This window comes from Myiozetetes cayanensis, unplaced genomic scaffold (genome assembly GCF_022539395.1).
Source record: "Myiozetetes cayanensis isolate MyiCay16 unplaced genomic scaffold, myiCay2020 scf10, whole genome shotgun sequence".
Lineage (NCBI taxonomy): Eukaryota > Metazoa > Chordata > Aves > Passeriformes > Tyrannidae > Myiozetetes > Myiozetetes cayanensis.
In genome coordinates, this window is record NW_026086605.1 from 31,438,546 (window position 1) to 31,466,515 (window position 27,970).

At 40.8% G+C, this 27,970-nt stretch overlaps 1 protein-coding gene across 1 annotated transcript; it reads left to right on the forward strand.

Moving 5' to 3' along the window:
* Positions 1–596: 596 nt before the first annotated feature.
* Positions 597–22,178, forward strand: LOC126634803 (solute carrier family 22 member 15-like). The gene is made up of 12 exons (XM_050305494.1): positions 597–657; positions 2,300–2,446; positions 5,617–5,749; positions 6,412–6,576; positions 8,140–8,269; positions 10,151–10,372; positions 11,331–11,471; positions 12,259–12,344; positions 15,578–15,686; positions 19,229–19,301; positions 19,800–19,963; positions 20,969–22,178. The coding sequence occupies exons 2-12, from the start codon at positions 2,321–2,323 to the stop codon at positions 20,979–20,981; spliced, it is 1,362 nt and encodes a 453-aa protein (XP_050161451.1). The 5' UTR covers positions 597–657; positions 2,300–2,320; the 3' UTR covers positions 20,982–22,178.
* Positions 22,179–27,970: the final 5,792 nt, after the last annotated feature.

Below are 27,970 nucleotides of genomic sequence, written 5' to 3' on the forward strand. Positions count from 1 at the left end.
GAATTGGCAGGGCAGCCTCCTGGTTCAGTAGGTGCCCAATTACCACGACTAGAGACAGCAGCCCGGGGAAAAGGCTACTGAGCAAAATTAACCTTTTGTAGCAGCCTGCAATTATCTAGTCTAGATGAAATCCTGATAAAAAACACTGCTTCTCTTAAAATCCAGATTCTGAAAGAGGGGGATCTGCTCTCGTTTTCAAACAGCTCTGGCACTGCCGGGCTGTTCTGCTCTCTGCCGGGGTGTCTCCCGCAGCACCCCAGGAGTGCCTTTTTGCTGGAGAGGAGATGTGGCTGTATCCCGGAGCATCCTGCCTGGAACCACCTCCTGCCTTGGCAGCATTTTCTTCCTGGAGCGGCGGAGAGGTTGTTCCCCACGGCTGGGGCGGATGCTCCGCGCCCTGCCCGCCTCGCTCGGCTGTGGCGGAGCGCGGGCTCTGCGGGCGGGCCGGCAGCGGGTGAGGCTTTACGGCCGGGGCGGAGCTCGGCTCGGCGGGGCTCGGCTCATCCTGGCTGGACGCGCTCCGGGCGGGCCATGGCGGCGGGGCTGGGGCTGGAGCGGGAGCGGGAGCTGGGGCTGGACGTGGAGGAGGCGCTGGCGGCGGCGGGGCCGTTCGGGCGCGGGCAGCGGCTCCTCACGGCCCTGCTGGTGCTGCTGCAGGTGAGGGCCCCCGGCGCTCCTTTCGCTTTCTGTTTGCACAGCCCGGGCGCACCATCGCGGGGACGGCGGTGCCGCTCCCGGGCACATTCCCTTTTCCCGCGCACCTCCGGGCTGCAGGGGGCTCGGGAATGCCGCCGGGAAGCGGTGTCAGGGCGGGAGCCGGGGCTCTGTGTCCCCCAGCTCCTCCGCCTCTGAGGACCGTCCCGGTCCCGTCCCCTGCTCCGCTTCTCGATCCCTTTGCCGCTCTGTGCCGGCAGGCGTCCTTTGGAGCCCCGCTTGGATTCGTGGGCGTTCCAAAACACATTTGGTCCTTTTCCAAGGAGCATGTCAAACCTCTCTCTTACCTCAGTGCTGTCTTGCGTGTTTAACTTCTCAAAGTTTATGATGTGTTTTCCTTATTCCTGTGCACATCTTTTTATCTCGTTCGCTTTTTAAAGAGTGCCTTTTATGCTTTTCCTGATGAGGGAAATGGAGTCTAAATGCAACAATTTTTTTCTGTTTCTCTTTCTTTCTTCCTCTTTTAATCTCTTCTGAAAGTCGTATGCAAAGTGCTGTCTTTAAATAGTGCCCACACCCCAGCATGCAAATATTTATCTGGTTCGCTCCCTTAGTTTTCTTGCTTCCTCTTGTCAGTACAGCTTTACATTTTGAATTAAACACCGTTGGGAGGGAGGGAGATTGTGCTGATTGATGGTTTTCTTTGTAACTTGTTTCTGCAAGAGTGTCCAAGGTAAGCACAGGATTAGATGGCACATTAAAACAACATCCAGACAAATGCACCATCTGAAGACTTGTGGCCCAGTGAAGGGAGCCATTCTGGAGTCAAAACTTTTCCATCGGCAGTGACATGCTAAAAATCACTAATATGTGGATATGCTTAGGGATAATATTATTTTAAGTTAGAAAAAATAAAATCACGCGCAAAGCCTGGAAGACATTCAAAACATCTTGAAGCCCATCTCAATGAATAAATATTCTCATAAGGGTCTCTTTTTATAAAAATCTTGTTTACTCTCGCACGTTCTAGTTTTCCTGATGGTCAGGTTAAGGATTCAGTCCCTGAAATGGAAAGAATTAGCAAAGACTTTTAAAAACATAATATTAGATTTCTTTTTCTCTTGTTGGTTTTTTTATTTTTGGTTGGTTGGGTTGTCTTTTTTTTTTGTTTTGTTTTTTTTTTTTGGTTTTTTGTTTGGTTTTTTTTAGGTTTTTTTTTTTTATGTATGTGTATTTCTCGACTTGTCACTGCAGGTTCTATTCTTTTAATATAGTTAGTAAAACTTCTGTATGTAAAAAATGTAAGTATTAAATCTCACCTATGAAACTGTAATGAAGTTTTTAATATCTTCCTTTCCTATGACTGGCTAAAAACTGCAAGAACAAACTGAACAACTCCACACCAGGGAGGAGGGTGTCAAGATGAATCTTCCCTTGGAAGTGCACCAGCCTCTCTGGAGTGGTACTTGCTGTCCCAACAGCCTCCATGGTCACATTTGGGGATTTAAACACAGTAGGCTGACTGTGTTTTCTTTGGGGTGCTGGGTAAAGGAGAATTGGTAATCGTTAATTTAATGAAAAGCCTGTGATATTCCATCAGGTCTCTTGGGGTTGTTCAGGGTCAGTGATTGTGTTTTATTTTAAGGTATATGTGGCTTGCCAGTCGATGCTTATTGTGCTTGTGGGAGCTGTGCCCAAGTACCACATAGACCAGGAGGGAATTCCAGTGAGCAGAGCTGAGCTTGCCAAGCACATCCGTTTTGCCAGTAACTTCACGTCCATCGTCACTGAGGCGAGTACTTCCTTCAGTGTAATCACTTCTTCTGTTCTTGGGATTTGTGTTACTGGTGCAGGACATGGCACATGGAAAAGCCAAGCAGGGCTTAGTGTAATCTTCTGCTTATGCTACTAAAAATCTTTGGAATCCACCATTTGGCTCTTTCATTTTATTATTTTTAAATCAGAAAGTATGTGACTGAATTATTAGTTTAATTTTCCTAGTGTAAGTCTAATACTTATTTAGGTTGAACTTCCTGTATATTATTTATTTTGTTTTCAGCTATACCTTGAGCTGTTTTAGAAAGTCGTTATTAATGAAGAATGATAATTTAATTCCAGTTTATAATGGGAATTTAGGATGAGCTGCTCCTAATGTTTGTTTAGTGCTGAGAGAGATTCAGTCTGTTGCGTCTGCACAGTCTGCTGTGCATGTAACCTTGGGCATGAGTTGCACTAGTTCCTTACAGAAGATACATCTTTAAAGATGAAACCAGTATGGAAATGGAAGTCGTGCACCACATGTCTGGGTATTTTAATGTGTGGTGAGAGCAGGGGATGGAACAGATTGAAGTTTTCTGAGGGGGACAGAAGCTTTGCTCTTCATCCTGCCTTATGAATTCCAGGCAAGAAGCTCTGCTTGCTTTTCTCTGGTCCCCAGGCTGTAACCACCCAGACAGGCACGAGTGACCTGAGCAGTGCTGCCAGTGCCAGGAAACAGGCTGTGTGCGTGGCTGGGCTGGTGGTCTGAACTGCTGGAGTTCTGCTGATGGAATTCCTGGAGCAGTTCTCAGTAAACTCCTATAAAAACAGGTTAACCCTTGGTGTAATTGGTGCCAAATTTTGCTTCCTTCCCGTTATCTCAAGTGTGATATTTACCTTGGGGAAATGTAATGACTAAACCCAAGGAGGAATGATGCAATATTGGATCATATCCTCTGTCAGAAACAGAATTTTTTGATTAGCAAGATAATTCTTCAATTGCAGACTTCTAGCAGGATTCTTGATATGGGGTGTTTAACTTATAATCAGAAACCATCAAATTTTTACTAAGACTGTGTTTTGAAATGTAGGAGCCAGTGTCCCTATTTTCAAAATATGTGCTAATTCCCAGGATTCATCAAAACAAATTTATGTTCCCATGTGTTTTGGTAACTTTAGGATTTTTTAAAACTATATTGTTAACAGTCTTCTTATGGAATCTTTAGATACTGAGCAGCATTTTCCTGCTAACGGTCTAGCAAGTAAATCACACTGCCACGTGGATATAAAGAGCTGAGAGGATGTGTTTTGGTGAGAGCAAAATTGGCAACACTTTTGTTGGCAAGTTACAGTTCATTTTGAAAAATATTTAACAAGTTCCCTTTGTGTAAATAAAATAGATAGATGCATTCTTTTAAAAGTTACATTCTTCACAGCTCATTTTAAATACAAACATGCATCCACTGAGCAGCACAAAGAACAGTTGGCAAAAGCAATATTTCCTGGTTCTGCCCTGAGAAAGGAAGCTGCTTCTGTAAAGTTTATTTTCTTTATTTTGGTGTTGGAGATTAAACTTCGTGGAGCTTAAATATTCTCAGTTCTGTTCTGGTTTGCCAGGGGCATTGTTCTCAAAAGGCCTCCAGAGCTTGAGTTCTTCAAGAACTAATCATTGTAATTAATTTTGGCATAACTAAAAATTTAGAAATAATAGCTCAGGCTTAGTTTATGAAAAATACAGTTGTTAGAATTGCTTCTTAGTCTGGCATCAGCTCAGTCCCCTTCTTTAACAAGCGATGGTGCTTAGGAAGGTGAGTTCAGGATTGGACAGTGAGTTCAGGAACTTCTACATTTGGTGTAGAAATGGTCCCTTACTTTTGAGAAGTGGATTTTTGCAACCATATCCAGGAGCATAAATTTGTGTTGTCTCTTGTATCAGCCTGAAATACTCTGCAGACAAGAACTGGGAGTTTGAAATGTGTGTAGTGTGAAGTACTAGAGTGGAGGAGGAGTGCTCTGTGCCTTGGAGGGCACATGCAGTGATATTTTTATACTTTAATTTTCCCGAGGGTTTGTGCCCAAGGGTACTTCATTGTTGAAGTCACCTCAGAAAGTTAAGATACCATAAGTTTTGGGGCTACATATTTATCCAGTGTGACACTCATCTGCTTTTTTGGAAGTAAATTTCCCAGTGAATACCCTGGGAATTATTTTAAATATTGAAATAATGATGGAATAGTTCTATCGGTAAAACTTTGCATTGAATTAGTTAATTTCCTTTTCTGGAAAATGACTCTAGGATTTTCTGATTCTTCGCCAAGGTGGTGGGGTCAGCAGTGTTTGTACGTCCAGCATTGTGTTTCTGTGAGCGTTGACTCTCCCTGTCTGTGGCACAGGGGCTGCTCAAGCTCTCTGTGTGCCTTGCCCCAGCAGGAAACAGTATTTCATTCTGATTTCAACCCACTCTGAGTTTGTTTTCTTCTCCGCTGATGAGTTTTGATTGCGCTGCCTCAGTTTAGGTTTTGGATGAGGTAGAAAGTCCACTTTGTGAAGGAACCCGTGATGCGTTTCTAACTTGGGTTTGGCTATAAATGTGCATGTGCAGTGAGACACTAAAACACCAGTGAGTAGTCTATAAGTAGTTCTTGGCATTTTTACGGAACAAGGACATTTTTCCATAATCCCCTCCTGATTCTCTTCAGGAGTTCAGCGTGTGTACGGTGGGGAAGGGCACCAGGGATCACTGGTGGTTCAGGAAGCACAGCTGCAGAGCATTAACTCTCTGAGTCCTGCAGGACCGAACATGCATTATTCTTGCTAAGGAAGGATTTTTAATACCTGTGCTTTGAAATAGCTGAGTTGGTTCAGTGCTGAAATGGGTAAAGTGTGAACAGTTCAGACTCTCCTTGTTTTTATAACCTAAAATAAGCTGCCTGGCCAAAAGCTTGGGAATGGGGTGCAGCTAATTGCACTTACCAAGTTCGAAAGATTTTAATGAAATTTCCTGGGGGAGAGATGGTGGGGTCTGTTAGGGAGGCAAAATGTGCCTGCTTACCTATCAAGCGTTGAATAAAACTTTAATGGGATATAAAACAACAAGTGGGAAATGGCAAGTGAAGAATTTTGATAGATGTTTCGTTATTTTTGAGAAAGGCAGCAACTTGATATTCATACTTTTAATAAGGATGTTCTTTTTGGTTTTGACAGTGGTACCTAATTGACCAAGAAGCCTACAAAGTAAGCCTTGCATCATCCCTGTTCTTCGCTGGATTGCTCATTGGAAATATCACATTTGGCCCTTTGTCAGATAAACTGGGCAGGAAACCCGTGTATATCTCAGGTAGGAGTGTTAAAGATTTTTCTTTAGCATTCTACGTGGATATCATCTCTTTTCCTCCCTGCCCCATACCCACCCTGCTCAGAGGCTGCTCGTGGGTCACCTGCTCTGCCAATGATCTGTGTCAGCTTTTCACCCAAAGTGGAGCAGCACTGAGATTGGTCAGTATGAGTGTGCTGAGCAACAAAGAGATCACAGAATATCCATGGGAGGTGAAAAAAGAACCTGGTTTTGCCATTGTTATCACTACTGGAGCACAGTATTCCAGACACTGCCCAACCATAGTGTTCCAAGTAAAAAAATAATTTGCCCTTTTTTGGAGGGTGAGGGGGAGAATGATATTCCTAAACATCTTTAGAGTGGGTTACTCCTGTCCTGGTGTTCTGTTTTCCAGCTGCGCTTACATTACAACCAAAGGGTCTTTTTGTTTAATGAGAACATTGTCTGAAGGAAATGTCACCTCTGACATTGCAAACATCAAGTGTGTAACTTGAAAATTATTGTAATTTTCATATGTTGCGGTGTCAGAAAACCAAATGCAAGAGGTGGGAGATGAGCACTAAAGTCGACTCATTATAGTCAGTCACTGACTGTGGTCCCCGCCCTGTTTTGGAGTTCAAACTGTGTAGCAGAAGTACTAATTCCATTTTGTTCTGTCTCCACAGGTCTCTTTTTTGATGTCATTTTTGGGTATGTCACAGCCTTAGCTCCGAATTATGACATATTTGCAGTTTCACGGTTTTTTGTTGGAATTGTGAATGGTGGAATGGCTCTTGTGTCTTTTGTCCTAACACAAGAGTATGTAGGAAAATCATTCTGGTCATTTACAGGTGGGCTTTAGGGTATTTTTAATCACTGTTACTGTGACACATATTGATCTATCAGTGCCTTACATTTTAAGTTAGTACAAAGTCAAATCAGTTATGGTATAAATCAGATGACTGTGATGTGATTCATCCAAGTTCTCATTTCTGTGGGAAAGGTGCCCGAATAAGGAAGATGGGATTGAGTTTGTTTGATAAGTAGCAAAACTGAGGTTTTCAAACTGGTACACTAATTCCTAAAAATTCTCAATTTGTACACTGTATTACATTACAAAGAAAATAAGTGTTTTGGCAGATCCTGCCAAATTCTGCTGTGTGGTATCTTGGGAAGGTATTCTGGGAAGTGAACCACAAACTGAGTTGGTGCCTGGACAGTGGTTTTTCCACTGCGGAATGTACTGACCATCCAGTACTTTTAAATGTCCTTTTCTCATATGATACTGCCAACACTTAAAATAAGTTTAACACTTGGACATCAGACGGTTTCAAAGCCAGAGTAGCTCAGACTGCAATGCCTTTCTGGCAGACACAACATGGGGAAAAACATGGTCCAAATGCTAGCTTCCTGTGTCTGTGATGAGCATGTTTCTCTCTGTCATTTCTTCAGTTGCCTCTTTCTACTGTTTTTCTTACTTTTTTCTCTGGACTCCTGGGGGTGTATGAGACAGTTGTGGTTTAGTTATAACCTTTCACTTTTTTTTTTAGGTACTGAATTTTCCTCTTCTGAGTTCACTTTTCTGACCTGTGCCTTCTCTGTCTCTCCCACCCTTCCTTCTCCCTTGCCCTGTTGTCTCTCTGCTCTTCCCAGCCTCCTCCCTGCAGGGCCAGCCTCCCGATGGACAAGACAGGCCATTTCCTGCTGCTTGTTGCTCTAGGTGCTCTATTCTAGGTGTGCTCAGCGTTGGGAAGGAGGGGCTGAGGGAGAGGGAGCTCCTGGGTGCAGCTCAGCTGTGTCAGAGCAGCTGTCAGGGTGTTGGTGTGAGCTGGGCTCTGTGGGACACAGCTCAGAGTGTCTGAGTGCCACAGGATCCCCTGTGTTTGGCTGCAGGAGGTTTGTTGCTGGGCTTTTGGAGTTCCAGTTGACCCCGTATTTTACACATTTTTATTTACACTTGTTCATCAGAAATCTGCTGTAATAAACCTCTGGCTTGGCAGCTGGTTTTGTACTGAGCTCAGTCCTTGTACTTCTGTAACTTCCAATTTCTGCTCCAGCTTCTATTCAAGGTTTCCCTAACAGACCTAAATAAATCACTTGCTCCCAATACTTCCCCTCCTGTCCTCAGGTTTTTTCTTTAGTCTCTAAGTTCCTGTTCATTTCTTACTTTCTTCTATGTCCCACTCTTTTATTTTTTTAAAGGGGGAAAAGAAAACCCCAACCCTCCCATACACTACACAAAGCTGTTCTTCATTGGGATTGCATGTTACACTTAAGCCAGCTGGTTCACCAGTGCTGTAAAGATAACTCATAAAATTGCTACTTTATTGAGGAATTTCAGGCTTCTGCTTTAAGCATTTTTTTCCGTTTTGTCAGTGGTTTCTGTGGTGATTGGTTTGCTCTTGTTTTTTCAGGTTCATTAACCAATTTGACATTTGCAGTTGGCATTGCTGTTTATGCTTTGCTGGGTTACTGCATCAGAGAGTGGCGCTACCTCGCCTTAGTGTCAAACACTCCAGGAGTCTTCTTCCTCCTCCTCTCCTTGTAAGTGGTTCACATGCATTATAATGATAAGAAAAAAATATGCAGCAATTAACAGTTATTATTTCTTGTCAGCATTTGAGAGTGGTGTAAAGGAGGGTGATGTTTTTCCATAGGGTTCCGTGAGCCAAGCAAGAGTTAAAACCACGTTGTGCAGGAAGGAGGGGTGTGAAGTGAAGCACAAAGTCAGGGTTACCCAGAAGACAAGCTTGTGTTTCTGCATGTTGTTGCAGCTGTGGTGGCCAGCGCTGCAGAGAGCAGCTGTGTGCCAGCTGTCCAAGGAAACTCAGTTACAGATCTCCTTGGGGAAGGGAAGGGAAGGGAATGGAAGGGAAGGCCTGCCAGAGGCTGTGAGCTCGAGCATCTGCCAGGGGCAGGAACGCTGCCTTCTGCCAAGGCAGGGCTTCAGAGCTTGGGATGGGAATGTAGAGTTCCTCTCCACTGAGACACATACATGCAAAGGGAACTAAGTGAGAGCACTGGGAATTGCCTTTTTAGTGTGATGTGCTGTGTATCTGCTTGCTTTTGAGGTTCCTTGTGTCTATTCCTAGCACTGCTGTGCTTGGGTGCTCCTATTTAGAATTCCCACACTGACGTGATCAAAATGATTATAAAATGCATCAGTATTTAAGGAATTAGGTGCTAGCTTTGTCTGGGCTGTGTTCTTAGAAAATGTTCTTTTAGCATGTCAAGTACTGCACCCTGTATACTCCTGGTCACTAGTTAAAGCTCTAGAGGAAATAAAGGAGTAGTGTAGTAGGTTGCCTGCACATTAATACAAGAAATGTATAACACATGGCACAGATGGGAAAAAGCTCTTCTAATTTTCATTATTTTTTAGATAGATCTGCTCTTGAAATAAGTTCTGTTAAAGAATACAGTTAAAAAACCCCACCTCTCTTCCTGTAGTCAAGCAAAACAAACTGCAGGCAGCGGAAGGAAGTTCTGCATGATCTGTTTTCCTCTATAGTGTTCTGTTTCTGATGGAGTAGAATTACTTCCCCAAAAACTGAAAATAGAATCATAGAATCAGCCAGGTTGGAAAGGACCTCTGAGATCATAAAGTCCTTTTTTTTTTTTTTTAAATCCATTCCGTACTCCGGCAGAAATCCAGTCCGGGTTTTCCCCCATTCCATACTCCGGCGTAAAACCAAATAAAAAATCCCCCAAAAAGCAAAAAGCGAACACTGCACTGCGATCCTCTGAAGTAATGAAAGTTTAGTTTGGTTGTAGGATTTATATATCTGTTAAGAATACCAGAGAAAATAAATGTTCAGTTAAAAATATTCCCTTCCTGATTTTACGGCTCATATAAAAGCTGCCACAGAGGAAAAAGAAAAGCTGGAATTATGAACTGAAGCTGTGGAAAGCCAGGATATTCTGATTATACGTGGGAATAAGAGATATAAAACTTATGTGAGCAGTGATGAGCTGGTACTGGAGGCTGACAATTAATTACCCAGTAAGGTTTCTTTCCTTTTCTCTCTGCTGCAACTTGGAGCCCTTCCCGTAGTGGAGAAGCTTGAAATAAGCTTTGTGAAAGCCAGGTTTTGTCCAGGGTGTTCAGATAATAGAGGTCTGAGATGCTTTCTTGGCCATGCTGTAGCATTGCCTAAGAAGTCATTTCAGAAGAAGTCAAGATTTAGATGTAAACTCTTCTGACTGAGTGCTTTGTCGGGCATCTCGCAGTGATCCATCTGTAAGGTTTAACTGTATTATCACCAGGCTGCCTGGAACTGAATATGCAGAACAGTGCAACAAGAGTGTGTTCCTCTGAATTTTGTATTGGTATTTTTCTCCAAGTATTGATTTGCAAAATGATAAGATTGCCTTTAGAGCAGCGAATGAAGTTGTCATTGTTGCTTTTCTGCTCCCTCCTCTTAGCATGCTCCCGGAATCTCCACGGTGGCTCTACTCCCAAGGGAAAACAGCAGAAGCTGAATATGTGTTGCAATATATTGCCCTTGGTAATGGAAAAGAGAGATTAAATCTAAAATTGAAACCCAGTGCAGGAACTTTGAGGAAAGATGAGTTGGCATCTGGAATCCTGAACTTGGTGCAACAACCGGTCCTTCGGTGGCGAACCATCCTTCTGATGTACATCTGGTGGGTAACAGCAACGTGCTGAGGTGTTGGGGGTGAATCAGACACGAAGTAATGAACATTTTCATTAATGTCCTTGAAAAGCACATTAGTGTGTCATAAATGTCAGTTGATGGTAGACAATAATCCTGTGAAGTGATAATCCTGTGTTGCAAGGCTGGTGTTTTGTTATTGTTGCTGTTGTGTTTTATTCTCAGTGTCTTACTTACAAACTGCTTCAAAACCTACTAAGAAAAAATCCAGTGAGAACATAATATTTAGATAGAGTGAAATGAGAAGCTGAAGCAGAAATTATTGAGAGGATGTGTGTTTGCACCAGTCTTGGGAAGAAAAGGGCTGCACGGATCAGGCAGCCACAGAGATCTGAATTAAGAAGAAGCATAAAGAGCCCAAAATTACATTTCATAGGTTCAGTGGAGGAAAATTGTGAGCAAGGTAAAATACAGGTTGCATAGATTTATATTGGTGCTGTCTTGAAAAGTGGTACAACTTGGGAAGGAAAAAAAATGATCCTGCAGGAGGATATGACATAATCTGTGAGCAGTTACTGGCAGTGCAGAGAGAACCTCTAGGCAGGGAGGGTGCTGGGTTGGTTGTTACAGCAGCAGCTCTTCCTCATTGGCTTGAGCTAAAAAACTGTTGTAGGGGCAGCTCTTCCAAAATTCCAAGGACAGGTTTCCCTTTTAAAGTTCAGTGTCATCTGAGATGACTGTCAGGATGCGGATGAGAAAAAGCAGTAGTTTGATGTGTGTGGTAAGCAGAGACATGCAGGACGTGGGAGAAGCATCAGGAATATCTGCTAAGGAGAAACCTTCCCAGAAACATCTGAAGGGAGAGTTCTCTTCCTACCATGTACCTCAATATAGCTAATACATAACTAGGCATAATTTACCTTTTAAATGCTTTCTTAGCCATAAAGACTAGCACCAGTTAATAATACAACTTTTCTGGTTGCTTTTAGGTATGTCTGCAGCTTTGTGTACTATGGACTAACTTTAAATGCTGGTGAATTAAGAGGAAATCTGTATTTAAACGTGGCTCTTTCTGGTCTTGTAGAAGTTCCAACATTTCCTCTCTGCATGTTTTTCATTGAGAAATCCTGGTAAGAAAAACTTATTTTCTGGTTCTCTGCATATATTTGTAGAAACTCTAGAAAAATATTAACATTTTTCTCAGTCACATGCTTCACTGTCTTTCTAACCAGTGTTGGTTCTTTGGGGATTTACTCTGCTGTAGGGGTTTCTGCGCTTGATACAGAAATGAGAGGTGATTTTCTGCGTCTTCACTTCTTTAGTTTTGTTCAGATCTTACATTACTCCACAGATAAACTCTTCAGTGATTAATGTTATTAAAAAAGTTTGGTCTTTATGGAAAGAAGTGAATAGCCTAGTTATTTAAGTAAGTAGGTTATATATCTCTTACGTATTTTTTTCAGAATAACATGGTTTTGTAGTGCCCAACTGCAGTTGAAAGCATTTTCAGTGTTGTTCATTGTTACTTAATCTTTTCTAAGAGAACTTTGAAGTGAGAGCTGCTGAGTTTTCACAAAGGCATGGATGATCCATGTCTGTGTATATTCATACTTTTCAGTGTGTTTGGAGGCCATGCTTTGTGTGGGTGCTTTTTTCCAAAGCCCAAAAATTCTGATGACCCAGGGCACGTCAGGGTTTCATGTAACCCTCATGGTCAGTGTCTTTGTAATGATACTTTGGTCTCACTGAGGTCAGTGGCAGAAATCCACCAAATTTGAAGCACTGACCAAGGCACAAGAGATTTAGAACTGTTACTTATGCTGCTGTGTACTTCAGTACTCTGGTAATTTATAGACAAACTAAAAAACATTGCAGGGCCTTGGTTCCATCTTTACTTGGGTGCTCTTTCCCTTCCAGGTCTGGAAGACGTAAAACTATGATGTGTTTTCTGACATTTGCAGGACTTACCTGTGTGTTTTCCATGTTTTTACCATCAAATGCTGGTAAGTGTGTGCTGCTGGCAAAGCAGACATTTGGATAAAAGCTGACAAAACAGCTTCATGGACACTGTGTGACCCAGTGTAGGAGGGCCTAGTGACCTATCCATTTACAACCCTCTCTTGTCTTTTCAGGGCTGGTGAGGGAGCCAGGGGCTTGTCTATATTTCTTTTAAGTGCTTGCAGGCATAATTTGACTGTGTTAATTGGCCAAGTCTGATTGACTGTAAGCCCTTGGCTTTTTGAAGGCCAGCCCAAGCTGTCCCATTCTGTCTCAGATACTGACCCTGCATTCATTGATCACTGTTAAGCAGTTCACCTTAAAGTACTGGATTTCATAGCCAGACCACTGTGCAGTGTAATCCTAGTTTGGATCCTGTCAGTGTGAGATGCCAAGCTTAATTTTACTCTGGTTTTGGTGGCACGTGATATTTATAGAAATAAAAAACCTGACATTTTCCGGAATTAGAAGTTCATTTTATCATTAAAAAACACCCAAGCCACTAAAAAGCTTTAAAAGAAACACTTTTGTACTTGAGAATTAGAAAAGGAAGTCAGAATTGCAGAATGGAAGCCGCAGGGATAGCAAGGATCTTGCTGCCTTTGTCAGACTCAGCTGGGTATTGCTGTGTTAAGCACTTGCGAGGACAGCTCCTGGTAACAGTGGAGTGTCATCAAATATATTTCTCTTCTCAAAAGATGTGTTTTTTTCATACATTGTCAGTGACATTCACAATGTTGGGTTTTGTCTTTTTTATTTCCATTTCAAGTACGTTTTTTTCTGTGCTAGTTTTTATTTTAGCTACTGAAAACTTAGGTCTGTGTGACACTAACAAGTAGAAGTGCCTGCTCTCTGCTTGTGCTCTTTGTAACATCCCTTCAGTAGAAATACTTCAGCCTAAACAGTGTTCTGACTCAGGAGCACCAGCCATGTCATCCCAAGGTGGTCTTCCATAGGCTGTGTTTATCCTTAACAGATATAAATGCTGTCTGGCATCCAGTTCTAATTGATCTGAGAAAAGGCTCAGGAAGAAAAGCAGACAAAAAGAAAATGTCTTGTAATCTAATATGCCAGCTTGTATTAATTCAAGTCCTCAGATGTTTTGTTGCTCCTTTTATTGAGACAGTGTCTTCCTTTATTTTAACAAGTTTGCTCTTTGTGCTTCTTTTTATAAATTTTAAAACAAAATGATAGAAAAGCAGTAGGGGCTCATTGGGAGAGGATAATGATTCCTGAAGAGTTCCTTATTTACAGGAAGATTTGTCTTTAATCCCATTAAAACATCTGACTTGGCACTGTGGTGAGAGTAAAGCTGGCTCTTGGCCCAGAGTGATCTGTGTTAGTTCAGAAGAAACAACTTTGGTTCCAAGCATGGTGAGGATGAGTCACTGTGGATGAAACAGGGATTGCTGCAGCTCCAGTCTGACTCCCAGTACTATTATGTTTGTCTAAGTCTCTATTCTTCTGAGTGATTGATAAAGTCCTTGATTTTATTACAAGGGACTTAAGATTTTAATGAGATGTTGGGCACTTGCCTCTCATGTCTGTAACCTTTGCTTGATTTCTAAAGAACTCTGTGATTCTCTTGTGAATGAGAATCTGATCTGAGTAATTTCCCTTGTGGAATAAGCCAAAAGCATTTCTGGTATTAAAGATGTGTACTGAATTGGAGACTAAAATTCTACCAGCGGTTAAGTAAAGACTGATATATCCCTCAGCTCCCTCTTTCCTTATCACTTAAAATTCATCAATTAGTTTGTGTATCAGACTGGAAGATGGTGAGGGAGTGTGGCAGTGGAGGGGCAATGGAGCTGTAGTACTATTTTCTTTCAAAAGCTGCTGTAAAGCAGAAAGGCATCTGCATTTTGTGCCTGCTTTAATCCTGCAGCAAGCAAAGGAGACTCCCAGTCTAGGGGTAACTGGATTTTAGCTTTCATTGAGATTTATCTGTTTGTGCTCAAGGCATAATACCTTTTTGTGGCTTTGCTCAATATGCTTTCCACTGCAGCAGGAAAGAGAATTTGCAGTTCTTTAAATCGATTTTACCTCAGCTCTTGTTAATGTTGGGTATTTTGTGTTGAGAACAACCCTTTCCTGGTGGGTACTTTTGTCTGAAGCAAGTTTATAGACCCCTTTAGTTTCCAAAGTACTACTCAAGTGAACTTTTACTCATGAGGGTGACTGACAGAGGGTGAATCTACATAGTGGCACCAGGAGGACCAGCTTCACACCTTTCCATCTGCCAACTGTGTGTAATATTCCAGTTCTTCATGACTAAAAGGAGAACTTGGGTGAAAATGTTGCATCTGTTTTGCATGAATTACAGAAGTAAGTACAAAAATGCATCACACTTAAAAAAATTAAATCAAGTTTCTGGATTTCAGTTTACATACAGATGAATTTCTTCATCAGTTGAAATATAATCTGACTGGCTCAGATGAATTATACTGAAAATACTCATGGGCAAAACAAAAGAAAAGCAATTGAGAAGCAATCAGTGTTTCCCATGAGTTAATAAACATAATCTGATCCAAATCAAAAATGCTAAACTCAGTGCTAAGGAAGGGAACCTGAAATACAGCTAATCAGAACATTTGTTCTTCTTTCATGCTAAAGAAAATATTATCTTTTTATTAAAACACACAGTGCAAACATAACCATAACCAAAATCACATTAATGAAAGCGAGGTTTCTTTTGGACTCTAAAAGATGCACATTTCAGTTTAGCCACCTAAACTCTGTCTCTCAGTAAACTAGGCTGCGTTAGCATTTGTTCTTTCCAATTACAGAGCTGTCACAATTTTAAGTCCCAGCAGGGTACCCTTGGGGAGCAAATAAACTGTTGAGATGAATCAAGTTTCATGGTTTTAATCTAATAAATTAGTCAAGGAGGGTCTGTGCTTATCAAAGGACACGGTTACCTGGGAGGATGTTCTGAGTGCAGAGCTGGCAGCAGCAGCCCTTCCTTTTGACAAGTGATAGTTCAACAGTTTCCAAACAAACACACAAAAAAAAGGGTCTGATTTCCTTTGTCCTAAATACAATTTTCTTAAGCTACCTTAAGAAACCAGCTTGGTTGGGACGAGCTGAGATGCTGCTTTTATGCTTGTAGTTGAGAAATGTATGAGTTTAACATTGTTTTTTGTGACAGTCTCCAAAAGAGGACTAGATATTTGTGTAAAAAAGAATAAGAAAAGAGACTGTTCATGCTTGCATCTTGTCTTCTCTTTCCTGAAAGGTCTCCTCCTGGGTCCCACTATGTTAGCTCTGTGTGGAAAAATGATGGTCAGTGCTGCTTTCAACATCCTGTATATTTATACATCTGAGCTGTACCCAACAGTACTGAGGTAATTTGACAGAGCTTCTGGGTAAATGAAATTGTTTTCCATGCTCGGGATTGCTGGTGTGCTTTACTATTTATCTGTAATTATTTTTACCTGAAATAACAATGTGAGTTGTTTCTGTAAGTAAGGCAGCTTGCCAGGGCTGGGAAGGGCTTCTCCGAGTGGTCACAATTTTTGCACCAATGCACTTCTCCAGGCTGTTTGGGGAAACTTGCTATAGGTCTGAATCCAGAACAAAACCTTTGTTTGCCTGCTGGAAAACAAGTGCTTTTCTATATCTTTGTTATTTAATTATTTATAATGCAGCCCATTTTAATAGTATCTATATGACAGTCATTTGCTCTACACCATTTAATTAATGGTGTAAAGCTAAAAACCTCAATTTATTTTTCATCGTTCTTAGCAACTCTGTGCAGTTACTCTCCTGTTGTCCCAAGATAAATCTGAGATAGGAAAACGTAATACACAGTGTTGCTCTTCTCATCCCATGTTGGCCCTGTGTGATTTTCTGGATGTGCTCTGAGTACCCGGTCAGACTTGGAGCTGAATCGCACGAGTTGATTAAGAACAGCAACTGCAAATGTACTCAAAAACCTGGGCCCAGTTTAGGGAGAGCAGGAAAGTTGAAAGCTGATGTGGAGTAGGCAGGTGTCCCAGGGGGTAGATGTGGCTGTAGTTAGTTAGGATGGTGACACAAATCAGTTTTATCCACAGCTTTGACGGGAAATGAAAAAACAAACCGAGGTTCGTAAATTACCGCGTTAAGGAGACATAAAAACTGGACTGTGGATGCAGCTTTGGCAGTACCACTGATGAGGATGGACGTGGAGTGACTGTAGATACTGAGCTTGTGGTTCTTGGCACAGGTTTAGGTTGAATGTGCAAGTCCCAAGCACGCTGACTGCGGTTGGATGTGGGGGGGTTGTTTGCATTCTCCCCATCCAAACTTCAGCCCCTCTTTGTTTTCCTTTTTTTTTTTTCCTTTTTTTGAGCTTGTTTGATTCTTGTTTGTTTGTTTCCCTGTCCCCTCCACTTTTCAGAAGTTAAGAATCAAGAAAATTAAATCTGAAAATGTTTTTAATTTGTCAGCTTCTGCTTGTTTTGCTGTGTTTTCATGCTACACTGTCTCCTTAAGTCCTGTTGATGTTTGGTGCCAAGTGTGTGACAGCTCATACCTAGCAGGAATTACAGCAGCATCTCTGTGTGTATGAAACTAAGTATTTGTCATTAGCAATATTAAAACCAAAAATCAAGTAAAGTGCTGCTTCATTTGAGGATCTGGACTAATGTTCTGGCAAAAAACGTACTTTGTATGTCAAATTCACAGACCACCGGTGGAGAAAATGCAAGGAGAAACAGTTAAAAAAATAGCAACTTTTATTAGACCAGTCATGTTTAATAATGTGACAAACTGACGCATTAAACCATATGAACATTCCTGACGTGACAATTATACATTTAAAAACATTTGATATGTCTGATACTTTTAATTGCAAATATTATAGTTTCTGCAAGAGAAGTGGTGTTAAATTTAAAACAAAACATCAGCACCATCTGGTGGTCTCTGCAAAGCTTGGTAGTGCTCATGGCATCAGCCCTGGGATGAGACATGTACTTTCAAAGGCAGGGGAGATGGGAGAACTATTTCTTTGCCTTTTTTTTTTTCAGTTGGATGTTTTGCAGAAAAATGTCTTCAGTGTTACTGCTCTGTATTTAAACTTACTCCTTTAAGTATGAGGACTGCTAGGCCTCTATTTTGGGTTAACTGGTACGTGCAGCAGTGACAAATACACCTCATGGTACACATAGGGCAGTGCTGCAGGCTGGGGGAGTCTTTGGGCTTGGGGCTTTTTTCCTTTTTGACGTGTCCTTAAAATACCTCCTGGGGAATAAAAAAAAAAAAGTTAAAAATAGAATATTTCAATTCTGTTGCATTTTGGACAAAGGGGAACTTTATCTTTGGGAACAAATTATAATCATAGCTCCAGTAATATAGATGTAAAAACTCATGGGGTTTTTTTTCATGAGAAAGTGGTTGCAAAATGATGACATCCTTGTATATCTTGGGTGAAATCAGAGTGGGACCATTGGACTGTCTAGGATAGCTTTTTTTTTTTGCTTATTTTCAGTAATTATTAAGCTATTTGATTATTTTCACAGTGGGGAAACTATCCTACGGTCTTTTAGTAACTGCTTTCATTTTGCATTGGAATGGAAATGATACAATTTGCATTCAGGATCACATTTTAGCAAATTCCCTCTCAGCAGAAAATGAAGAAGCCTGCAAACCTCTGGGTATGGACAGGCTTGGGGTCTGTGGGAAGGATGCTTCCAAAGAAGTGGTTCACACACAGGCTGATGTGTCCCATCATACAGGGATTTTGTTGACAAGGGAGGTGCTTGGCCTTGTCTTGTAGGGTTTGGGTTAATGTGGTCTAAAAGTGAGGAAACATGAGTTGCTATTTTCCTTTTCCCAAGAGGACTTGATGAGATAAAAGGTTGATTTTTCTGTTTATTTTACTCCAAAGTTACTGGCCTCTCATCAGCTCCTTCCACCTCTTTCCCTTCACCTGGCGAAGGGCCATTAGGAAGGGCCATGCAGGTGGGTGGTATTGGGATACCAGTTACCCGTGTCACCACCCTGCTCGTCATCCGTAATCCTGTTACTGCCTTCCTGTCTTTGGAGAAGGAAAAGGGTGAGGAGGAGGAGGGAAGAAAAAGGGTGAGCAGGAACAGCTCAGGAGCGAGACTGAGGATGATGGTGAATGAGAGGAAGCAACCAAGAGATGCAGAGAGAACAACCACTATGATCTTCTTGTTACCATCTCACTGATGACTGCTGCCAACACCCATGTCTGAAGGGCTGTTAAATCCTGTATTTAGGAATGATACAGAGATGGAAGTTTTTTTGCAATTCGTCAAGAAATGACTCTGAAGACTTTTTAACTTTTCTTTGAAGAGGATCCTGCTGTTCTAAGCCATGATTATCATAGTCTGGATGAGATTATTTTAAACTTGTCTGAAAATTGAAGGGAGCGCAGAATTCAGCAGCCTCTGTACTGACACAGCTGGCCAGATGTTTTCAAGCTTCTCACTGTCAGAGAGTTATTTTCTGTTTGGAGGTAAACACTGACTTTTCATCTGTGCACCCTGAGGTGGCAGAGGAGAGGCTGCTGCCTGAGGCTGCTCCAGCCTGAGCTGGAGATAACATTCAGCATCTTCTCTCTGAAGGTCCTGCCACATTTTGAAATCATTCCCCCTTCAGGGATTCCCAGTTAAATTGCCCTAGGGGGCAGGTGGGAAAACCTCTCTCTTTGTTGATTATTTGAATGTTTGGTGTGATTTTACCTTACCTGCATCCCACTGAGGAGAGTCTTCGGAGTAACCACTGGAGGTCTTTAAAAAGTTTATTTAAATTCAAGATTACTGATAACTTAAAAAAAATATATATATTTAAGTTGGCTTGGACACTGCCACCATGTGTTTGTGCATGATTCAGTTGTGTATTCTGAAAGTACAAATCTTGCATCCTTTGTTCCAAACAGAAATGCTGGCTTGGGTGTCTGTTCCATGTCTTGCAGATTTGGGGGCATTTTGGCTCCATTTGTGCCATCTATGGTAAGATTATTTTCAACTTTTTTATGTAACTCAGATTTATTAAATTCTCTCAAAAGCACTTTACTGATTTTGGTATCATGTCCACCTATGTTCCTTAGAAGAAATATTGGTTTTATGAAAAATTAAATAGTGTTCACCTGATTTCAATAATGAGTGAACAATGCTTAAAAATACCTAGTATTTTACTGTTTTTGGAAATAGCCTAATGTTCTGTGTTCTGTCACTGTTTCATCTGTTAGTGAAATGCTTGTCATGTAATGCATTTGGTACTGCTAAGGCTCACTCAGTATCTCAGTGCTCTTAGACATGTAAACAAAGCTTGCATATGAAGCTGTGTCTGTGAAATGGCATTTATGGGGTTTCTCTGCTCCACCAGAATATGGATAATTGCACAAACTGCCAGAGTGACAAGTTGTAGTCTTTTGGTCTTGACTGCAGTTTGTGCTTTTTGCGAGCAGGCAAGAATGCTGGTTTTTTCCTATGGGTTTTTAATTCCAGAAATCTCTCAGTCCTTCTGTGCCGTTTGTGGTGTTCGGAATCACTGGACTGTCTGCGGGATTCCTGACTCTGCTTCTGCCAGAAACACTAAATAAGCCAATTGCTGAGAGCATTGAAGACCTCCAGAGTTCCAGATACCAAGTGCTTAAAAATGAAGAGGCAGAGTAATTATAATTTTTTTTAAAAATTATTGTACATTTGCATTATTTTCCCCTTTGTCTTATGTGAACTGTGGCTGATCTGCATCTTGGTCAGACTGTGAACTAACAAATATGTGCGTGAAGTTTTTAAAGCCATCCTTCTGCATTCAGTGGAGATTAAGTTTATTCCTTGGCTCTTTAAGGATGAAAAGGCTCAACAATATTCATCTGAAGGTCTTACATTATGTATAAATGAATATGATTTTGTTTCTTTAAAGGAAAACAGATTTCAGAAAGATGATCTGAAATAATCAGCCACGATACATTCAGTAACATTCCTGTGCTTTTACAGGAAAACAACTAAGCGTGTTTTTCATATATTGGTTTGTGCCTTTTTGTCATGTTTATAGTGGAATGTAATCTACTATTAATACATATCTGAGGAAGTGTTTTATCCTTCATTAGTCTCTGGGTTAAAGCCATTTAAAGTGTTTTCCTGTTGTTGATACACACTAAATGAAACTTCTGAAGTGGGAAATGAAATTTTTGTTTGATTCAACAGGTAATAGAATAGAAAATGTAGAATACATCCCCTCAGTTTGGGAATGGTTTCCCAGAAGAGTTAGTTTTAAAAGGGACGGGTGGGGGGTATTTCTACAAGAAAAGAATTGTTATCTCAGAATTAAGCAGGCTTAGTGTAGTAGTAAAAGAATATGTGGTTTCCTTATGCTTTTTCTTTCTAGGCTATCTTATCTGTTAATTATCTGGTAATTATTGTACTTAATCAGTTTAATTGTGCTACACACACTATTCTGCTCTCTTTTTATGCCTAATACAGAGTAATACCACATTCAGTTGAAATGGAAAAAAACCCAACAGCTTCTGAGCTTTACAAATACCACTTCACTTCTAATGGGTAAAAAAACCAATGAATTCTGGTTTGCATCTTTAATATTAGGCTATAACATAGGACAAGGAAAAAAATATATGTAAAACGTTTTTCGTAATTATTTTGCTTCTTTCTGACAGGCAAAGCAGTTAGAAGAAAACACTTGAGTTTGAGGCCTGTCTGGTGGAAAATGAAGCCTCCATTGAGAAGGTGCTGTAACAGCTGAAGGGCAAAGTGCTGCTCCCTGTGTGTGACAGCAAACACTCCAGGACTCATGTATAATGCTGTTTGTAGCATGTTGAACAGCTCTGTGTGGAGGCACATGGAGAAGATGGAAGGAGTTGATCAAAGCTTGTGAGAAAAGAGCTGACAAATCTGTGCATTAATTTAATGACTTAACAAAAGCCCACTTCAGAGGTTTGGACTTCTCTACAGCTTCTTGAAGTGAAGTATTAATTTATTTTACAAGACTTAATTGCTAGCTTCAGATGAAGCTATGATGTTGTAATTGAAGAGGTGTATAATTTAAAATTTAGATGGCCTTATATATTCTGTCAAGCTGGAAATGTGAGAAGGAGAAGCATCCTGTATATGCTAATTTTCTCTACAGGTTTTTTGCCTCTAGACTGCAGTGTATACCTCACAGTGTGAAGAGACCAAAGATCTGTATGGGTTGTTGGCCTTATGTCTAACCATAAGAAATATGAGCAGGAGATCTGAAAGGAAAATAAATGCATTCTGTTGTGGGAGAAAGCAAGTTTTTGTTGGAGAAGATGCATTAAATGAAAAATAATACTGGAATATTGGAAAAATTGTTGGGACTTGAAGAGGTGCATTTAAAGGAGAGAATGAGTAACCTTTTCGACAAAGGTTATTAGATAATTTCTCATTCCACATGTACAGCTAGACCTTAATAACCTTTGTCTAAAAGTTTGTGTAAAAGTTCTAGGTGTACATGTGGAATGAGAAATTATTGAGCCTGAGTTATATATTGTATAATATATGTAGTAATATATAATCCCATATATTTGACATATCAGTTGGAAATTCTTCCTGTAAGGGAGCGGTGTTTGGTTAACAGTTACTATATTTATGTTGGAATAGATGCATCACAAATGTTACAGGGATTTTTTATGGCAAACACAATTTTGTCATTGAAAAGACAGTTATTTTAATATCTGTATTATGGGTGCTGCTTTTTCTAGGATGTTTACCCAGGCTTTTTTAAGGAATACTTGTATTGTTTTGATTTTGGCCCTTTATCTAATGTGTTGATTACTGTTTAAGGTTACTACTGGGCCACTGTATTTTGAAAAGTCCCATAATTAAAGAATAATTTGATCAAAGGAACACCTTTGGAAGTGTGTGTGCATTTTTACACACACCAAAATCTGTGCTGTGCCCACGTGTGCTTTTCCAGGAGTCTGGTCGGGACCCCAAGAGGTAAAGATCAGTTGGTGATCAGAACAATGTTTAGATAATGTTGACATACGAGTGGATAACAAGTGCATTTCCTAAACCTCCAGGGATGAAGCTTGATGACGAACAGCCTATGGAATGTGCTCCAAACTCTCATCTTCTGATAATTTATTTATTAATTTGCATTCATGAGGATTAGAATGGAGTTTGTGATTTTTTTTTCCCCTGACTAATATTAACAGCTTCCATTGCATTAACACAACCATAGTGACTGATTGTACCTCTTCAGAGGATGATTGGGTCAGCAGGGATATGGTAAAGACCAAGTTTTGGTATTGTTGACTTCCATTTTTTTTATTACAGGAAATAAAATTTAATAAGAAATAGAGCATTATAAAGTTGTATTCCCAAAGCAGAGCCAAGGCTCTGGAACAGAAGGATTGTAAAGGTACCACCATGTGGCGGGACTGTATTTCTCCCTCCTGCACTGCATCAGTGTGTTTTTCCTCTTCCTTTTATTCAACGTTATGTGAAAAACAGGAAACAAAGATAATTTGCTTTTTGAACATGGGTATTTCTGCTTTATTTGACCTGGAATTAGTGAATTGTTTGCCTGGGGTGACTTCTGTGAATTCAGTGGATTGATGACCTTAAAGCTATATGTCCCCAAAGATGTTAATGATCTTTCCAGCAGCCCTGGCATGACTCATGGTACCTGGAGCTCTTTTTAGGAGGCTAGGCCAGTGTGGAAGCTGGTTTGGTACTTTGTCTCCAAGATAAAAAAAAAAAATTAATATGGACAGAAACATCAACTTCTGGTTTTGCTTCATACAATTTCCCTTCAATTTAACACCTTCTTTACCATTTTACTTTAAATATCCTTGCTGCGTTTTGCTATTGTTATATAAAAAGATAGTATTTTGGGGAAAAAAAATTGTTTTTCCAATTCTATGTTTAGAAATAAGGAAATAATTAGAAATAATTTGTTGGACTACTGTAGTCAGTGCATTACATCTTATAAGGTATGTGTGACACACAAACCATATGTCATTCCTTACTGTATTTGTCACAGCAAATTGGAAAAGGCAGCATTTTGGTCAAATAAGTGAAGGTTTTTTTGGAGTAGATATCTGCCCTTAAAGCTTTGACTTTGTACAACTCGAAGTTCTTCATGTAGAGCAACTCTTTTTCTCATTATGTTTAATGAAGACAAAGCATTTTTTGGGGGGGAATGCCCTAATTTGTTACTCAGTGTGGGACCATTATATGTTGCTTTTCCACTTTTCTGTAAAAAGAACAAAGAGAGCTGAATTAATTCAAGTGGCTTAATTATACACATTAGGTCACAATCTCCATCTTTAAATACCAATTTTGACTCTTCCCCTGTGCTTTATTCGTGTGTAGAAATTTGATTGTAATATAGCATCTGCACTGTTCATCTGTTTGTGTTAGAACAATGTCTTCAGTGCTTTAGCAGTAGATTGTGAAATTGCTTTTCTTTCTTTATCTGTTTTTAAACTGATTTTAAGTGTTTATTCCAGCATTTGAGAAAATTCTGCTGCTTTCTGGATTTTTTCATGTTTCAGCTGCAATTCTCAAGGTATTAAAAAAAACCCAAATATTGGCTGTCCTTAAATACATCTGTGATATTCACAGGTTGTCCAGAAAGAAAGTCTGAACTGATTTCAGCTTTCACTCCTTTCTGTGTTTCACCTTTAATATTGCTGTAATTTTCCCCAAGAAATGCTGGGTTTTTTCCTGACTTGGGTGCTAAGAGTGCTGATCAGAGGCAAAGCTTCAATATTCATTTATGCCACCTATGTTTTAATGCCATTTGCCTGTCACTGGGCAATATTTATCCTTTAATTTTTGGTTGGGTTTGCTTAAGCCCTAGTTTCCCCCTTGTCAGAGGAAGAATATCAATGGAAAAGTAATGGAAAAATTACTGGAGGGTAATGGAAAATTATTTTTCCATCACTCCTTCAGTTCATGCTATCTTTTGTATTTTGTTGCACATTCTGTTGTTCCACAGCCCTCTTGGTGGCTGGCTCATCCTGGAGAAGCATCAGGGATTCAGCTGAATCTACATTTTCCTGGCTGGCAAATATCCTCTGCTTTCTTTTGTCACCAGCTAGTTATACATTCCCTCTCCCCACACACACCATGTTAAAAATCAGGTCATGTATAAAGGCAGGGCTTGAGTTCCTTTTTCCTGAAAGCAAATTTTGCCCAATGTTCATGTCAGTCTCATCTCAGTGATCTTTTTTATTATCCCAGATGATGTTTCATCAAAGCTGTTTCCTCCTTTATTGAAGCACTGTGTGTTATTGCTTGAAGTGAAGGCTATGGATTCATTTTTAGCATTTATCCTTTTTAATCTGAGTGAAGTACAAATAATCCTTTACTCTGTTGACTAATGCTCTTGCAGCTAAGCAGTAGAGAAAGGAGGAGGTAAACTTTTTGGACTATCAGCTTGTTCTGCCACTCAGTTTTCAGTTTGCTTGAGTCAAATACCTATCATGTATTACAGCATGCAAGAGAGCTGATTTTTTTTCCATGCCATGCATTACCAGCAGTTCATTTGCAAGTTCATCTTTTGGTGTATCACTTGCTACAGGAGATGTAAAATTTCCTAGAGACAATTTTGGGAGATACATTCCTTCCATCAGAGTTAAATTTGTGAAAATAGTGGACAGATGTACAGCTATGGGCAAACTATGGGTGTGAAACACTGCCTGGGCATGGAATAGCAACCTGGTCATGCTAATAGCAGGTAAGTTGAATTGACTGGCCAACTTCTAGTAATTTTTTCAGCAACTTGAGTCACTTGGGCTGAAAATTTCTATACTGGTGTTTGTCTGCCAGGTATCAGTACTGCCAACATTGTTGAAAGGCTCTGTGAAGAACTGGTGATTATGTGGGGGTTTTCTAACTCAGAGATTCTGCATCTGCAACACCTCATTTCTTGTTTGTCACAGCCTCATATTATTTTCCACCTCTGCCTATTTCTTCCTATCCCATCCACAGTGATGTAGGGCCTGACTGAATTCTCATTTCTCTGTGCCAATGTGCAAAGGAAGAGACTGCCATATATTTTTGGCTCACCTAAGGAAACCAGAATCTGTTCACACAAAATGAAGCTGCTACAGATACATCCGTGTTGAAAGAAATTGTTCTTGCTTTTCCCTGTCCCGTATCTCGTGGTTGGTCAGGTTTATAGATGTTGGTGTCAATGTTCAGTGAGAGCTGGCTCTGGATTTGCTGCAAGAAGCCTGGGAGCAGCAATGGTACACCCAGCTCCCTGTAGCAGCTGCAGCTCCAGAGGTTTGTCATTGGCTTGAAACCATTATTAAATCCTTATGATTGTGTATGTTGTTGTCTGTACAAATGCCCTTTTTTAAGGCCTCCTGATCCTGTGATTTCAAGGCTGTGTTATGACAGTTGAGCAGTCTGTCACTGCATTGTGTTTATTTCCTTTCATCGTTTTAGATTTGCTGTCTCTTGGTTCACAGCAGATGCCAATGATAGGGAATAATGACAGTGAATAGGAGTGCTTGACCCTCAGATACACCCTGCAGTTTAATGCCACTTGTTTTGTATTGTCTGTTTTCTCCTCTTCTGAAAATGTTGCAGTTAGTTTTCTGAGTGGAAGCTTTTCCAAGGCCTCTCATTTTTATGTGTCTGTCTGCCTTGAAATGGGTAAGCAAATGGCTTCAAATGCTTTTGTGGAGATAATCCCTCAGTGTGTGCCCACTTTTTGCTTGTGCTAAGACCTGGTGGAAAACCAGCAGCCAGACCCTCTGTGATATGGCTGAGAGAGGGGGTGAGCCTTTCTCCCTGCTCCTCACCTGGAAGTAACTTGGAAAATTTAACCTGATACTTTTAAAATAAAGCCAACCATTACCCCTGTGCCCTCCCCCCTCCCCCCCAAACAACCAAACCCCTGATAAAAATGAGTTTTGGAAATAAAAAGCCAAGGGAAAGCAATGACTTATGCAGCAGTTAGTAATCTCTGCTGAAGAATATATTAGAGAAAAGTAAAACTGGCAGCAGGAGGGCTCCTGTAGTTGTGGTCTTAACAAATTGCTATGGATCTGATTTGGCTATTTATTATCTCTAATCCTAGTGGTCTACCGGGAAGGAAGGGAAATAATTACTAATGGCAGATTTTAGTTAAAGTTAATTTATTGGTGGTGAAAGTAATTACGTGTTCCAGGTGTTCATCAGTTTAGCAAGACAACATTTAACTATCGAATATTCCAATTACAATGTGGTTAATTAAACATGATTAAGCTGTTGGGTTTACAAACACACAACTAATTATGTATAATTACACTTGTAGTGGGTTTATGGTATGCAGCATGCAAGATAGATGTGGTATTTAAAATCTTTCAGAAGATTTTGTAAATCTGCATTTTCTAAGAGACTACCTTATGCTTATACATTAATATATAGGTATTGACAGCTTGCTGCATTCTTAAATCAGAAACCTCCTGTGGAGAAGTTTTAGTGAGATACTGAAATATCAGTTAAGAACCATAAAAAAGGCAGAGGGGAGAGTGGAACCTGCTTGGAATTTGCAGGTGAACGGTACAAATCTTGTGTGGATTGGTAAAAGCTGGTGGTCCTTTGCTACTGAATTCTTCTGTGATTTAGGCAGAGTTTTTGATACCATGAGAACTGTATTTGTTGGATGCTGCGGCTGTTGGGTCGCCCTGTGGTAGTTCGGACCTGGCTCCCTGAAAAATGCCTGAACTCACAGTGAAAACCCCCTTCCCCCTCCCTTTCTTTGCTCCTTAGAGCAAAGGAAAAAAAACCTATTAAAAAACTGAAGAACCTGAAATCAAGCTACTTATATAAAAATATATATATTTACTTATGTTACATTTATATACATTTAAGATGCTATGTACACAGCGCAGGGAATTCAAACACCCCCCCACAAGGGAAAGGGGGAAAAAAGGGACACAGAACAGATATACACAATCAAAACCAAGAAGTAGCAAAATACTAGCAAAAAAAATCTCACCACTTCCCTCCAAAAGGGAAGATCACCAGACACGGCCAGCACTCCATAATCTCCCACGTGGCAGGCCAGCGGTCGCTGCAGGGCTCAGCCTCTAGATAAGCGAGACCAACACAAGGACCCACTACCCTGAACCTTGCCGGAAGAGAAGAGAGCGAGATCTCTAATCTCGAACTTATTTTTACTCTAGTTTACGTAAAAATCGTATGGAATACTGGGTACATGGCCACTTCCTTGTGTACAAACTGATTACCAGGAAGGCCTAAACCAAAACCATCACACACCCTTAGGAGCAGCTCCAGGGGTGGTGGTTGCTGAGGGGCCAGGGTGTTTACGGGGGCATCAAGAGCCTCTGGGAAGGGTTTGGAAGAGTCTGGGTTTTAGCGGTGGGATTACTGCAGATGGGCACATCCCCTGAGGGGGCGAGGGCAGGTGGGTGCTCGGCCAGGCCCAGGCAAGAGATTTCACCGCTTTGAAGCCAATGCTCTACAACAAACTAGAACTGCTGAACTAAGGAATGGTGGTGTGTGACTTGCGACTCAGTGATTTCAGAGATCTTTTCCAGCCTTGTCCCCTCGGCCGGGAGGCGCTGCCCCCCCACAACCCGAGCCCTCAGTGCTCCCCAGGGGCCACCTGCCCACAAGATGGCGGTCGTGCCACCTGCCCACAAGATGGCACCCGAGTGCAAAGGTGTGAG